Source organism: Scyliorhinus torazame, chromosome 3, assembly GCF_047496885.1.
Source record: "Scyliorhinus torazame isolate Kashiwa2021f chromosome 3, sScyTor2.1, whole genome shotgun sequence".
NCBI classification, from domain to species: domain Eukaryota; kingdom Metazoa; phylum Chordata; class Chondrichthyes; order Carcharhiniformes; family Scyliorhinidae; genus Scyliorhinus; species Scyliorhinus torazame.
The window spans coordinates 237347744-237364142 of NC_092709.1; the positions used below are offsets into that span (position 1 = coordinate 237347744).

At 41.5% G+C, this 16399-nt stretch overlaps 1 protein-coding gene across 1 annotated transcript in view; it reads right to left on the reverse strand.

Moving 5' to 3' along the window:
• The window catches only part of LOC140409003 (exosome RNA helicase MTR4-like), a 210817-nt gene that overhangs the window by 163296 nt on the left and 31122 nt on the right, over nucleotides 1–16399 (reverse strand). The window contains 5 exon segments of the mRNA XM_072497017.1: nucleotides 4861–4963; nucleotides 7016–7114; nucleotides 11053–11177; nucleotides 13571–13661; nucleotides 16120–16294. Of these exon segments, the coding sequence (XP_072353118.1) occupies nucleotides 4861–4963; nucleotides 7016–7114; nucleotides 11053–11177; nucleotides 13571–13661; nucleotides 16120–16294 (593 nt within the window).

The window sequence follows — 16399 nt, forward strand, 5'->3', positions numbered from 1 at the left end:
CGCCATTGGCGATGATCTTTGCGTCCTCACTCTCCACTGGAGTAGTACCGGATGATTGGAGGGAGGCGAATGTTGTTCCCCTGTTCAAGAAAGGGAATAAGGAAATCCCTGGGAATTACAGACCCATCAGTCTTACGTCTGATTAGCAAAATATTGGAAAGGGTTCTGAGAAATAGGATTTATGATTATTTAAAAAAACATAGTTTGATTAAAGATAGTCAGCATGGCTTTGTGAGGGGCAGGTCATGCCTCACAAGCCTCATTGAATTCTTTGAGGATATGACGAGACACATTGATGAAGGTTGGGCAGTGGATGTGGTGTATATGGATTTCAGCAAGGCATTTGATAAGGTTCCTCATGGTAGGCTCATTCAGAAAGTTAGGGGGCATGGGATACAGGGAAATTTGGCTGTCTGGATACAGAATTGGCTGGCCGAAAGAAGACAGCGAGTGGTAGTGGATGGAAAGTATTCCGCCTGGAGGTCGGTGACCAGTGGTGTCCCGCAAGGAACTGTTCTGGGACCTCTGCTCTTTGTGGTTTTTATAAATGACTTGGATGAGGAAGTGGAAGGGTGGGTTAGTAAGTTTGCCGATGACAAAGATTGGGGGAGTTGTAGATAGTGTTGAGGGTTGTTGCAGGTTACAACAGGACATTGACAGGATCCAGAGCTGGGCTGAGATGTGGCAGATGGGAGTTCCACCTTGATAAATGTGAAGTGATTCGTTTTGGAAGGTCGAATTTGAATGCTGAATACAGGGTTAAAAGCAAGATTCTTGGAAGTGTGGAAGAACAGAGGGATCTTGGGATCCACGTACATAGATCCCTCAAAGTTGCCACCCAGGTTGATAGGTTTGTTAAGAAGGCATATGGTGTGTTGGCTTTCATTAACAGGGGGATTGAGTTTAAGAGCCGCGAGGTTTTGCTGCAGCTTTATAAACCCCTAGTTAGACCACACTTGGAATAGTGTCCAGTTCTGGTCGCCTCATTATAGGAAGGATATGTATGCTGTGGAGAGGGTATGAGGAGATTTACCAGGATGCTGCCTGGACTGCAGGGCATGTCTTATGAAGAAAGGTTGAGGGAGCTAGGACTTTTCTCACTAGAGCGAAGAAGGCAGAGAGGTGACTTGATAGAGGTGTACAAGGTGATGAGAGGCATATATAGAGTGGATAGCCAGAGACTTTTCCCCAGGGTGGAAATGGTTGTCACGAGGGGGACATCATTTTAAGGTGATTGGAGAAAGGTATAGGGGAGATGTCAGAGGTAGGTTCTTTACGCAGAGAGTGGTGGGTGTGTGGAATGCACTGCCAGCAGAGGTGGTGGAGTCAGAGTCATTAGGGACATTTAAGCGACTCTTAGACAAGCACATGGACAGCAGTAAATTGAAGGGGTGTAGTTTAGGTTGATCTTAGATTAGGATAAATGTCAGCACAACATCGTGGGCTGAAGGGGCTGTGCTGTGCTGTACTGTTCTATGTTCTACGTAACCCTCCATAAGAAAACATTGCTCATCTCCAGCATTCGTGGCTGAACACTCATCTTGAAGCTAGAACGCCAAATATTAGGTTCACCAGTCGGGAAAACAGCATCTGTGCAGTCAAGTCCTCTAAGAATTTCAATGAGATCGTGTCTCATTATTCTAAACTTCAGAGAATGTATGCCTATTCTACTGAACCTCGCAGGACCACCCTCTTATCCCCAGAGCTTCATTTCACCCCCCTCTAGGGCAGTATATTAGTGAAGAGGATCAAAACTATACACAGTGTTATAGGTGTTTTCTCACCAAAGCTGTATATAACTTCAGCAAGATTTCCTGACTCTTATCCTCCAATTACTTTGCAGTAAACACCAACATATTTGCCTTTATTATTGTAGAATTTATAGAATCCCTACAGTGCAGAAAGAGGCTATTCGGCCCATCGAGTTTGCACTGACCCTTCGAATGAGCACGAATGTCTACTTCCCCCGTCCACCCAAGCTTTCTCTGTAACCCCATAACCTAATCCACACATCTTTGGACTGTGGGAGGGAACCGCACCCGCAGGAAATACGCTTAGACATGGGGAGAAAGTACATACTCCACACAGACAGTGACCCAAGGCCAGAATTGAACCCGGGTCCCTGTCGCTGTGAGACAGTAGTGCTAACCACCGTGCCACCATTATTGCTTGCTGCATCTGCATATTAATTTTGTGATTTCTGTACAGACACCCAAATTGCTCCAAATACCCACATCAGCTTCTCACCTTTTAAAAATATTCTTATTTTCTCCCGTTTTACTCTTCTTAGCAAAATGGATAATTTCACATTTTCTCCCAAATTCCACCTGTCAACCTCAAGTCCAATCATTTAAACAGTCTCTCTTTCCCTTTTCAGCCTTTTTGTCTCCTCTTGACTTAGCCACCCAGCTTTGTGTAATCAAAAATCTTGGATATCTTAAACTCGGTTCCCTCATATTAGTCATTGATACGGTTGGAAATAGCTGAGGCCCACGCACTGATTCATGCAGCACTGCACTGGTAACAACCTGATGTCCAAAAAGTGACCCATTACTCCGAAACTTTGATTTGGGTCCTCTAACGAATTCTCAATCTATGCTAACATATTACCCCCAATTCCATGAGCCCCAATGTTGTTCAACAACTTATTGAGTGACACCTTATTAAATGCCTTCTGAAAGTCTAAATAGATTACGACTCCCTTAACTACCCTCTTAGCTACTCCCTCAAGTGTCAATAAATTTGTCAAACATAGTTTCCCTTTCATAAAAAGGTGCTGATTCTGCCAAATTGCACTGTGATTTTCCAGGTGCTCTGATATCACATTGCTGGTAGATCCTAGGATATTCCCGATCCCACGTTAAACATATCAGCTGACTTAAACTTCCCAAAGTCTCCTTTCCAACAGCCTCATGTAGTTAGCAATACAACGACTTCAGGCAGCTTCAATCAGATCTTTGAGCTGTTGACAACCACAGGAGTCTGTGGAAACTTAACACAACTTCCAATTGCTGATACATTTAACTTGGTACTCGTTCAAACTCTGCTACAATGTCTTTATTCTACTTATTTTTCTCTGATTCTCATATCTGCCCACTGACAGCGCAAAGTAAATACTGACGGAATGCAGGCCTTTGTTTGAAATTGGCTTTTAAAAAATTGCTAGTACTGAATGGCTTTAAATAGTTTGCGCCTTTGGAATTGACCCCGATAGTGATGACAAATGATTAGCAAATTTGCTCAATCGCCCATGAAATGCAAAGACGACCCAAGAGGTTGGCACATTTTATTAACAAGTCCATCGACATTGTCAACACGCCTCTCATCAAATATTCATCAATTTCAAAGGTAGTGGCATGGAACTAAAGCAAATAAACATTTCTCTTATCACGTAATGCCTATTTTTCAAAATAATGCCTCATTCTTGATTTTCTCAGCAGTCACCATAAAAAGATAAATTAAAGAATACAAACAAACCTTCACTGACTAAACATTTTGGAAATAAATAGTACAGTTGCACATGAATATTATAATATTGCAAACAATATGATATACCTATAATTAAAAGACTTTTGAACATGCATGTGCATTTTGGATATATAAGTGAAAGAACTGTATTTTTTGAAATAATTATACATTATTCAGCAATTTTCAGTCTACCCTCACAGTAACATTGTAAATTAAGAGAGAATTAATGCATCACTTTTCACTGAAATGCAGCAACTTTATTTTTGAGACCTATAAACTTGGATTATGTTAAACATGCTGGTCATACATTTAAATTTTCCACGACCAAATCTAGGTTTTGTGAATAGTGAATAATATTTGCTGAAATATACCAGTACATCATTATGTGCACATTCTGCTCACACCTAGATACAAGCAAGTGTGTCTTTTGTTTAGAGCAGTGATTTGCGAAACTGAGGCACTATAGATTCAAATAGCGATTGGGAGAAGATCTGACACAGGTGGAGTAAATGGAGGTGTTGATGATGCAAATGAAGGAAAATAAATTCTCACAAATGATTTTTTTTTTTTAAATACAGTTGTTTAAGGGCTACTACAGACAGCACTAAAAGAAGAATCCAAAATAATGTTGAATGATTTAGCTTGACAAATATTGGTGAAATAATTTTATTTTAAAGATTATGGGAATAAAAAAAGGGAACGACGTTAAGTACGAACTTTCAGGGAGTCAATGCAAATGTAATGAGGCAAATTGCATTCGTGCATGCTCCAAAATTTAATGATGGGAATGGGAATGTCCACTCTCTCAACCTCAATCCACTCAAGGGTAATTGATACAAATTTTTTTTGCAAAATAACAGGAATGACACTGGGTGAAGACAAAAGATATGAAAATGTTTTTTCTGACGAAGAATCATGCACACATTATAGCGCAGAATTAGCAAAGTCACTGTAGCCTGGGAAAATGAAAATTAGAGCACTTTTGTGATCTGCAATGAAATACACTGGGCGGCACGGTGGCAATTTAGTGCGGCCAATTCACCTACCCTGCATATCTTTTTAGGCTGTGGGGGTGAGACGCACGCAGATACTGAGAGAATGTGCACACTCCACACGGACAATTACCCGGGGCATGGATGGAACCCGGGTCCTCAGCGCTGTGAGGCAGCAGTGCTAACCACTGCACTACCGTGCTGCCCTATATGGATCACAAGTTACAGAAAATGTAAATCAAGTAGAAACTAGATTTCAAGCGACAACAAAAACGGTGCAGGAAGCTAACGGAAAACGGCAAACAAAACCTTTCACAGATACAACCTCTAAATTTTTCATCAGCTTTTCATTGCGTGATCATGCACCTGACCACAAAAAAACACATCACTTTTTCAGTACCTTTTGTTCCCCCTTTGCGCCCTTTTGGATCACCCTTTGCAAGATCACCGGCGTCTCTCAGTACCTGCATGGCTGTGTTGAAGTTATCTTCTCTAAAGTCCCCCTTTGATATACAAAAATAATTAGATGCATTTTCCTGCAAAGTTAACACTTATCAGCAATCATAAGTGGCTATAAAGTTGAAAGGAAATACTATCATCTTTTAGCATCTGTCATGCTAAAAGTTATTTTCCAATCTCCCAAGTTCAAAATCATTTTGCACATCTAAATTTGCATGTTTTGCGATCAAAACAAGCAAATTAAAATTAAATTGCACTAGCTCTACTGTTCTCTTCACCAATACTGACCTATCTGCTGGGGATTTCCAGGAATCGTTACTATTTTAGAAATAGCCCCGATTCTAATTTACTTTAGGGGAAGATTGAAGTTAAGGTGTCATCGTCTTGTAGATATAGTTTACTTCAGTAGTTCTCATGACAACTAGCCATCTCTGCCTCATTTTCCACTCTCAATAGCCTTAAAAATGTCAACACACCCGTTAGAAATCATCAAGTCGAGGGTTGCCAGAGCAGAGGGAAGAGAAGAAACCTCTAGTTTTATTTTGGTGGAGTGTTTTGAACAGCATGAGACAGCTAAAATGTAAAGCAAATTTGGGACAGCATTTATCATTAGATTGGCATTTGAACAAATCAGTATAAAATACAGGAGGTCAGGCAATAAATAGCTGCACTGCCATGAGAAGCAGTGCATGAAGCTCCAATGCTGCAGTCACAATTCAAATGCCAAATGAAATTGAACCAAGACAGTAAAACTCGTCATCCCTGCAGGGTACTACAAAAGTCTCTTGGAGTTGTTGTCGACAAACATTTTTGCTGATTTGATTAAACTTACAATTAGAATGAGTGAACAACTCGTGGAAAGTGGAATTCTGATGCAAAGGAATGGTCAGGGAACCCTTCAGTCAAGCTGGGATACAACATTTTTTTGCCCATCCCAAGCTGTTAACTGCAACAGGATTTCAGTTATTCCCAACCAACAGTTTCTCCCCCAATTTAAAAATTAACGACTGTGTTATCACTTTTATCTGTTTTAATTAATATTTCTGACCTATTTTCAATTGGTTATCTACTTACAAGGTAAAATTAGGAACATGGTGTTTTTCAAAAGAAATGCACAGCAAGATTCCTTCACCACAAGTTCTCGTCATTTTACTGATACTCATGTAAAAGCCAAATGGCCACAACTTGTCAAGTTATTGGAATGAATTGGGTACCACTGTAAAACTTTGCAATCATCTCATATTTGGTTTTATATATAGTTCGCTGTGCTTAAACATTCATTTTAAAACACACTGACAATATTTCTACTTGTGAATATCTGAAAAACGATTAAAATGCAAGAACCCCAAAATAAACCAGCAGGGGTGACTCAAAAGTAGATTTGTTACATGAAGCTAAGACAGCTAGTTCCTGCCTTCGGCCTGATTTTTTAAAAGTCGGTTGATAAATTGAGGCGTCATGAAATCTCTAATTAATTGTTCATGTTTAAAAATATAAGCAAATGGTCAAGCAACATTCCAAGGAGTAAATGAACTTTGCCACCCCACGTGAGCATTTTTGGACTTCTGCTTGAAACAAGCGTGAAGTTGTTTTTGCGGCATGCTGCCTACCTCCAGTCAGCAGGTACTGTCACTCAATCTATTAATAAATGTGGGCTTCATTTTGTCGGTACAGATGGTGAGGATGGGGGTCGAAAGGGAAGGTCCTGCATGGAACATCAATAGAGGAACTGTGGCCTCACAAAAATGAGAATACATTTTATCACCCATTTTTTGGCATGGCTTTCCGAGATCCATTGATACTCCCAATCATTTATAGCTGAAAATTGCAACCAAGATCCAACATCTGGGTTGGGACTTGATTTGCAAATTCAAACAGCCCCTCCCTCAGGCATTCACAGGCACAGCTGCAACTTTTATCACGCAAACTTGGGAGTCAATAGGATGGCCACATGCCCTTCAGCACTCACAAGCTCACTTGCTTGGCAAAAATAACCCACTCAATATTGTGCATTTAAATATTCATGGTAGAAGTAAACAAATAAAATTTCATGAATCAAATATATATAGTGCATTTCAAAGATTTGCTTCACTTACATTTTCATCCACTACTAGGTGCAATCCATCACCTCCTGCTGGAAAAATATAATGCTGCAGAGGAGTCGGTCTGTAGTCAGTATAGATCACGTGGCACGGCTAAAACAAAAATTATGATTAAGAATCTAAATACAAACTATAAAATGTGGATTTAGCAACAAATATACACCTTATCAGTTACAGCGACAAGTTTACAATATTTTAACAACATTCAATATTGCAACAATGTTGCACACAACTTGCGCTGCTAAAACTAAAATACTGAAGACACGTTTTTAACGTACAATTTTAGAAATGTAAAATGTTATAGATTTTAACAGACTGCTGGAATCAAATGACCTATTTTTATGTCATTTCTGCATATTTGAATGTAAAAGCTCAAAGAAGGTGCCAATCCAGCTCCCACTTAGAATCCTATTTTGAGATCCATCTCCTTGAGATCAATGGGTTCTACAGCCAGAAGGGCAGAACTAATCTATTCGAAGTGCTTCAAATGTTTTGATTTTATGGGCAGCATGTGGCACAGTGGTTAGCATTGGGACTGCGGCCCTGAGGACCCGGGTTGGAATCCCGGCCCTAGGTCATTGTTTGCGTGGGTTTCCCCACATTCTCCCCATGTCTGCGTGGGTTTCCCTCCCACAACCCAAAGATGAGCAGGTTAGGTGGATTGGCCATGCTAAATTGCCCCTTAATTAGAACATACAGTGCAGAAGGAGGCCATTCGGCCCATCGAGTCTGCACTGACCCACTTAAGCCCTCACTTCCACCCTATCCCCATAACCCAATAAGCCCTCCGAACCTTTTTGGTCACTAAAGGCAATTTTTCATGGCCAATCCACCTAACCTGCACGTCTTTGGACTGTGGGAAGAAACGAGCACCCGGAGGAAGCCCACGCAGACACGGGGAGAACGTGCAGACTCGGCAGACAGTGGCCCAGCAGGGAATCGAACCTGGGACCCTGGCGCTGTGAAGCCACAGTGCTATTCCGTTGTGATACCGTGCTGTCCAAATCACTGTGGAGAAATGGGAAGTGGAGGCAATGGGACATTGACCAATGTTAAAGCTGTTCTTACATAGAACATACAGTGCAGGAGGAGGCCATTTGGCCCATCGAATCTGCACCAACCCACTTAAGCCCTTACTTCCACCCTATCCCGGTAACCCAATAACCCCATCTAACCTTTTTTTTTTGGACACTAAGGGCAATTTATCATGGCCAATCCACCTACCCTGAACATCTTTGGACTATGGGAGGAAACCGGACGACCCGGAGGAAACCCGCGCAGACACGGGGAGAACATGCAGACTCCGCACAGAGAGTGACCCAGCAGGGAATCGAACCTGGGACCCTGGAGCTGTGAAGTCACAGTGCTAACCACTATGCTACCATGCTCAAAATTGGAAAAAAAATAATTGGGTACTCTAAATTTTTTTATTTTTTTTTAAATTTGTTTTGATTTTTCTTACAAACATGGTTTTAACATTGAGAAATTGTGATGGAACCAGAGATGGGAAAATAAATCTTGATCAGTTATTGGTTTGTGAAGTTAAGCTGCCACCTAGTGTGCAGAACGCTGTCAGATTCTGTTTTAGTTGCCAATTCTGGCAGGGCAGCACGGTGGCACAGTGGTTAGCAATGCTGACTCAGTGCGCCGAGGTCCCAGGTTCGAACCCGGCTCTGGGTCACTGTCCGCGTGGAGTTTGCACTTTCTCCCCGTGTCTGCGTGGGTTTCATAGAACATAGAACATACAGTGCAGAAGGCCTATCGAGTCTGCACCGACCCACTTAAGCCCTCACTTCCACCCTATCCCTGGAACCCAATAATCCCTCCTAACCTTTTTGGACACGAAGGGCAATTTAGCATGGCCAATCCACCTAACCTGCAAGTCTTTGGTCTGTGGGAGGAAACCGGAGCACCCGGAGGAAACCCACGCAGACAGGGGGAGAACGTGCAGACTCCGCACAGACAGTGACCCAGCAGGGAATCGAACCTGGGGCCTGGAGCTGTGAAGCACAGTGCTGTCCACTTGTGCTACCATGCTGTCCTTGGGTTTCGCCCCCACAACCCAAAGATGTGCAGGGAAGGTGGATTGGACACGCCACATTTTGAAAAAATTAATTGGGTACTCTAAATTTATAATTTTTTTAATGTTTTAATTCTGAAACAGGTTGAAAATACAACCCATTTACCATTTTAAACTAAATTTAGAGACAGAGAAAGCGCATACCTCAGTAAATATAAATAATAACATTATTAATGATGATCGAGAAATGACAAAGATAATACCTTAAGTGTACAAAGCACCAATAAAAGTAATCATACACTTTGTGCTCAAGAAAGCAACGCAACTATAATTTTTGAAAAGATTTGTAGAAGTATGACAATTTTCTTTAATAATAAGGGAGCAGTGAAAATAAGCCAGTGGCACCCGAGATATAATAGTGCTCACATATTTGGATTGATGAAAATAAGTAAGCTGTGTTCTGCAACATGTTTAAATAAAATTCACATTCCCACTGGAAAGCCTTGAAAAGTTCTCCCAGTGTCTGCATGGGTTTCACCCCCACAACTCAAAGATGTGCAAGTTAGGTGGATTGGACACGCTAAATTGCCCCTCAATTGGAAAAAAATTATTGGTTAACTCTAAATTTATTTTTCAAAAAAGGAAAGCCTTGAATCAAGGCTGGGCATTAACCTTAGACACGACGAAGAAGCAGCCTGGAAGAAGGCGATTTAATCATCGCTGAGCTCACATTCTTCATGGCCTGAGTGAATCGAGATAAGGGAGCCAAAAGAACCTTGTCAGTGTCTTCCACTTAATTTTTCAAAATATTTTTTGTGAGACCCTGGTTAACTCATTCAGAAATCTGGGTTGCACACATTAATGCAGTCAGAATGTCATCCTCACAATTTTAGTAAATACCTCCATTTACGTCTGGATCAATCAAAAGATATTCAGAAAATATAGTCATTCAAGGCATGGCTGTGTATATTATTGGGGTTGGATGAAGAAAGCTGGGAGGCTTGTGTAGAGCACAGGCACCAATGCAGACCGTCCGGGCTGAACGGCCTCTTTTTGTGCTGTTGACTTGATGTAACATGATAAAATAGCTTTATGCAAACAACAGGGACAAAATTGCAATGTTGGAAAAATATACAAGGGATGTGACTGAGAGCATCATCAAACACACAGATTTTAACAGACCTTTTGAAGGAGGGGAAGATGGCAAAGAAGGGTTTAAACAAAGAGCTAAAGAATGCAGGAGCAAGCCAATCAAAGGCTTTGCAACTGAAAATGGGAAGAATGCAAAATAAACCGCAGTATGAAGAGCTAAGAAATGAGAAAAAGGAGCAGTAGCCCATTGAGCCTGCTGTGCCATTCAGTAAGATTGTGGCTGATTTTCAGCTCTACCTCCCACTTTCCCAACTGCTGGCCAGCCAGTGGTGCTCACAACTCAATCCCTCAAGGCCCAATCTGATTCTGATGAATTAGCGCAGCACACTCAATATCCAGAATCCATGATGAAGTACGCCCAATATCCTTACTGAGGTGCCACATCTGAAACTAAATGCAGTACTTCGTTGAAGTCTGACTTTGAAACCCCAGTACATCACTTGTAATATTCTACCAATAAAAATACATTCCCTTTAACCTTACTCTGTCTCCTACTTTCCAACCAATTAACTTGCTTCAACAGCCAAAGGTCCTCCATTTTCTTTTTTTTTTTTTTAATTCATTTTTTCCAATTAAGGGACAATTTAGCATGGCCAATCCACCTACTCTGCACATCTTTGGGTTGTGGGGGCGAAACCCACGCTAACACGGGGAGAATGTGCAACCTCCACATGGACAGTAACCCAGAGCCGGGATCAAACCTGGGACCTCGGTGCCATGAAGCTGCAGGGCTAACCCACTGCGCCATCGTGCTGCCCCTGAAGGTCTTCCATTTTCAAGGAATCCAAGTTAACATCCGGAGAACTTGGTTTCTCAATCAACACTTGTGCAATAAAAGATACAAAATTGTACAATTTACCTGCTTATGAAGGTGGCATATCCATTCAGCAAACTGACGTGCATTGGGGATAGTTGCAGAAAGGAACACATAGTGTACATTATCTGGGAGAAGAATAATTGTTTCCTCCCAAACAACACCTCGCTCTAAAAATAAAACAGATTAAATTTAACTTCTAATTCTCCAGGAAAATTGTTGAACAGTGCACAGTCCAGCATTTTGTCACAATAAAGTAGAATCTAAGATTTGCTCCATCAGGAAAATTGCCCTTCATTCAAAAACAAAATTTTCCTGTCGGTTTAAGTGCTAACTGAAAAAATATCTCCTTATACTCAACTTCCATGAACTAGGTCGTGTACTTGAAATCGTGCATGCTCCTGTAATAAAACCAGGCGCAAAGGTGCAACCTACAAATTATATTTGTGCTAGTCTCAACAGATATATGCTCATAAAGCTTCAATCTAGAGCAGCACGGTGGTGCAGTGGGTAGCAATGCTGCCTCACGGCGCCGAGAACCCGAGTTTGATCCCGGCCCCGGGTCACTATCCTTGTGCAGTTTGTACATTCTCCCCATATCTGCGTGAGTCTCACCCCCACAACCTAAAAAGATGTGCAGGTTAGGTGAATTGTCCACGCGAAATTGCCCCTTAATTGGAAAAAAAAAAGAATTGGCTTCTCTAAATTGAGAGAAAAAAATAAAGCTTAAATCTGTTGCAATTTCACTCGCACAGAAATGTGTTTTTTCTTCACTCGCTAGACATTTTTCATCTTCAGAAAAGCATTTACTTGCAGGTTAATCATTGGCAACACAGATATCCAAGAACAGCACAAGACTATACCTAATTTTACTTCCTGGTTAACCTCTTTCAGTACAGGATCAGCCATCTTCTCATGCATGTGTGTCTGCCATTCAATAAGATTATGGCTGATGAATGTGGCCTAAATCCACTACCTGCTGCCTCCTATGATCCTCCAGTCCCTTGTAGATCGAAAATCTAGAAAGTATACTCAATTACCCAACCTCTATTGCTCTCGGGATACATCATTTTAAAGATTAACAAACTTCAGACAAGGAGCTCCTTCTCATCTCCATCTTAAATGGAAGACTCTTCCTTGAAATCTGCACCCCCTTGTTCGAGATTCCCAATGTGGTGAAACATTCTCTCAGTATCCACCCTGTCAGGCTCCCTCAGAAGTTTATGTGTTTCAATAACGTCACCTTTAATTCTTCTTCCAATGAGTATAGGTCCAACCTGCTCAATGTTTCCTTCTAAAACAATACCTTCATTCCAGGAAATAACCCAGTGAACCTTCTCTGAACTTCCTCCAATGCAAGCATTTTTCTTCTGAAGTAAGGAGACGAAAACTGTATGCAGTACTTTCACTATGGTCACTGAGAAACTGTCCGAAATACACATTACAAACTCATCTTTAAGACTACCTTAGAAGCAAATTAATTTCCCCAATCCGAAAGAAGATGAAAACTGCTCGACTGCAGGGCTTTCTCTCAGGCCCCTATTATTTATTAATTTATATTCTGTCCTCCAGTGTACCGACTGTTAAGGGGCCTTTAAACTATTCCCAACAGTCTTTCCCTTGCCATTTCTCATCGCCACCCAAACAGATTGTACATTTTGATCTTCCCAGCCAAATAATTTCTCACAACTGTACTGATTTCATCCTTTATTAACTTTCTTTCCCTTTCTTTCAATATTTCCAAACTGTCCAATACCCTTGAATATTCTGTTCCCAGCTTTAGTCACCTTGCAACCAGGTCTCTGTAACGGTGATCATGTCATACCAATTTATTTAAATTTGTGCTGTCAATTCATCTATCCTCTTTTTTAATAAATTCAGGGTACCCAATTCATTTTTTCCAATTAAGGGGCAATTTAGTGTGGCCAATCCACCTACCCTGTATATCTTTGGGTTCTGGGGGTGAAACCCACAGACACGGGGAGAATGTGCAAACTCCACACCGACAGTGCACCAGGGCCGGGATCGAACCTGGGACCTCGGCGCCGTGAGGCTGCAGTTCTAACCACTGTGCCACCGTGTTGCCCATTCAATTCATCTATCCTGTTACGAATATTGTATGTATCCAGATAAAGAACCTTTAATTGCGTGTTTAACAGTTTTCATACTTTGACCCTATTTGCATTCTTAATTTTGTATGCTCTGTCCTCTCCTGTCACATTCCGGTTATCATTACCCGTATCACTACCCAGCACATAAACACGCCTCTCTCCTCTCCCCTCCCTCTACCCCCCTCCCCAAACTATTTAACTTTAAGCCCAAGTTTAATAGTCCCAGCAAGGTTCAAGTCCCAACAGTAAAGCTTCCAGCTGCCTATGAATCCCACACCAATCTTTGCACTCAACTGTTCTTTTTTATCCAATGCCAATATGTTCGTGGCTCACGTAATAAAAGAGTATTACTTTTATGATCCTGCTTTTAAAATTCGCCCCATTTTGCATAGTGCCTCCCCCCCTTTCACTGCATATTGCTAGTTTCCATTCTGAATCGAGTGCTTACTTACCTGCATCTCGCATATAATGGATTTCATCAAAGATAACCCAGGCGACTTCTCTCATTACCTCTGATCCTCTGTATAACATACTCCTTAAAATCTGTTACAAAAATTAAAACATAAGGTTTAAATCACATGAAACATAACATACTTTGGAACTTCAATGAGCACGTGACACGGTTTGTGAATTGCAAAAGCTGGTAATTTTCAACAAAAAGGAATCCTCTTCATTTGTGACAACAGAAAACCTAATTGGACATTGAACAATGGGGTAAACATCTTTACGGAATAATGATTATTATTATGAAGGCTGCAGATTGTGAAGATGTGTCATGTAAAATTATCAATTTGCAATTCCATATGAACGTAGTGATTTTTTTTTTTTTTAAAAGAACCCTTTTCCTAGCTGACTTACAACAGTTATGGTGTTTCAGTTGCAAAGGACACAGGCTGTTTTTATCGCACACAGAGACTATGGCACCTCTGTTTTATTCAGTCTTGAGATGTGTGTGTCACTGGTGAGGCCTATCCTTAATTGCCCTCGAACTGAGTGATTTGAAAGGCATCTGAGGACATTTAAAAAATAAAAAAAATTTAAAGTGCCCAATTCTTTTTTTACCAATTAAGGGCCAATTTCACGTGGCCAATCCATCTACTCTGCACATCTTTGGGTTTATGGGGGTGAGGCCCACACAGACACGGAGAGAATGTGCAAACTCCACACGGACAGTGATCCGAGGCCAGGATTGAACCCGGGTCCTCGGCACGGGAGGCAGCAGTGCTAACCACTGCACCACCGTGCTCATCCGAGGACATTTAGGAGTCAATCACATTGCTGCAGATCTGGATTCACATGGCAGATTTCCTTCCCCAGAGGACATTAGTTTCATTTTAATTCCAGATTTTTATTGAATTCAAATTTCACCATGGTGGCATTTGAACCCGGGTCCCCAGAGCATTTCCCTGGGTCCCTGGATTTCTCGTCTAGTGACAATAGCAACATGCCACCACTTACCCTCGTTCCCCCACTGAGAGGTCAAATGATCCAGCTCGAGTTTGAAAAGGAAATTGGAATCTTGGATATGCCACAGGAGCAAGAGCCATCCCCCATCTCTCTTTCGTCCGAAACCTCTCATCAAAGCTGAGCAGCATGCAATGTGAAAAACCCACCATATCCAACCAAAAGTTCTTGATGAAAAGCTCGGAATCAACACCACTGTCTCCAGTGAGAAACCCAAGAACCAGCAACCACTGTGGCTAAAGCTGTGAACAAGCAATGTGGGTACTTGGACATATGTACACATTGCAAGCCTTTTGTTAATTTCTGAATCTTCACCTGGCTTCAATGTGGTAGACTCATAGCTGCCCTCTGAAATGGCCGAAACAAGTCACTCACTTCAAGGGCAATAAATGCTGGCTCAACCAGTGGCACCCACATCTCATGAATGAATAAGAACTCACGAGTGGGACAAAAGGAGGAATCAGTTCACGTATGATAACCTGGTCATAACAGTGGCTCATAATAGGCCCATGTGAAGTCAAATTAAATTTTTAAAAAGCTAAATTTCAGCAACAAGCTGGCAAACAAAAAAAATCAGATTTGCAGTGTCAAGGTATCAAATGCAAGAACCTGTATTATTGAAGAAAATTTATTGCACATCTGTGAAGAGCACCCGATTTTCCTTTGGCAATTCGGAACATTCACACAAAAACACAATTGAAGTTAGGAACTTAGTGTGCTAGAAACCATGGGAATTTACTCCCATCTTAGTGGTCAGGCCATATCGCCCGGCGGCATATCACTCGGGCAGCATGGTGGCAAAGTGGTTAGCATTGCTGCCTCACAGCAACAGGGACCTGGCTTTGACTCTGGCCTTGAGTGACTGTGGAGTTTGCACATTCCCCCGTGTCTGCGTGGTTTCCTCCAAGTTCTCCAGTTTTCTCCCACTGCCCAAAGATGTGCATGTTAGGTGGATTGGCCATGCTAAATTGCCCCTAGTGTCCAAATCTTTAGGTGAGATTATGAGGATAGGGAATTTAGCCTAGGCGGGGTGCTCTTTCGGAGAGTCGGTGCAGATGGCCTCCTTCTGCACTGTAGGGATTCTATGATTCTATAAGGTAACCAGCGAATTTCATTTATGAGTCTACTAATTGATTACGTTGGTTAGTTTTTCTGGTGAAACAGAAAACTCAAGTAGTTTTACTGACATTAATCAATTCTGTTAAGAAACCAAGAAGCCCAGATATCAAATATAGTAATTGGTCAGCAGAGCTGCAAACTACTGGATTAGTACACCAAGTCATAAATTGATGGACTTGTAGGTTAAATCTTCGTTTAGTTCAGAACCAAAACAAGGTTGGCTGGGATTATGCAGCAATAATAAAGAGGCCATCAGCAATAAAATGCTCTCTCAATCCTTAAGTTGCCATGCAAAAGCCTGCTAAATGTCAGTGGGCATCTGTAGGCATTTGCCACTGTACACAAAATTGTCTCATTATCTTTCTAGAACACATGACAAGCAATCAAGACTAAATGTCAACGTACAGATCAACTTTACCTCAGTTGTCATGACCAGACAGGAGGCTGTTGGATTGATAGTGACATCGCCAGTCATTAGTCCTACATCCTGGAATTCTTCGTACAACTCGCGATACTTCTGATTGCTCAACGCTTTGATAGGACTGGTGAAGATAACTCTTTGTTTGTCACGCAAAGCAAGGGCTATTGCATACCTATGGAGTGAAAGGTTTCATTTTAAGATCATTTTTAAAATCAAAATGAGAATGCCTGCTGCACTTCATTCTAATCACACCAGCAGAGAGGGAATCAAAGAAAAA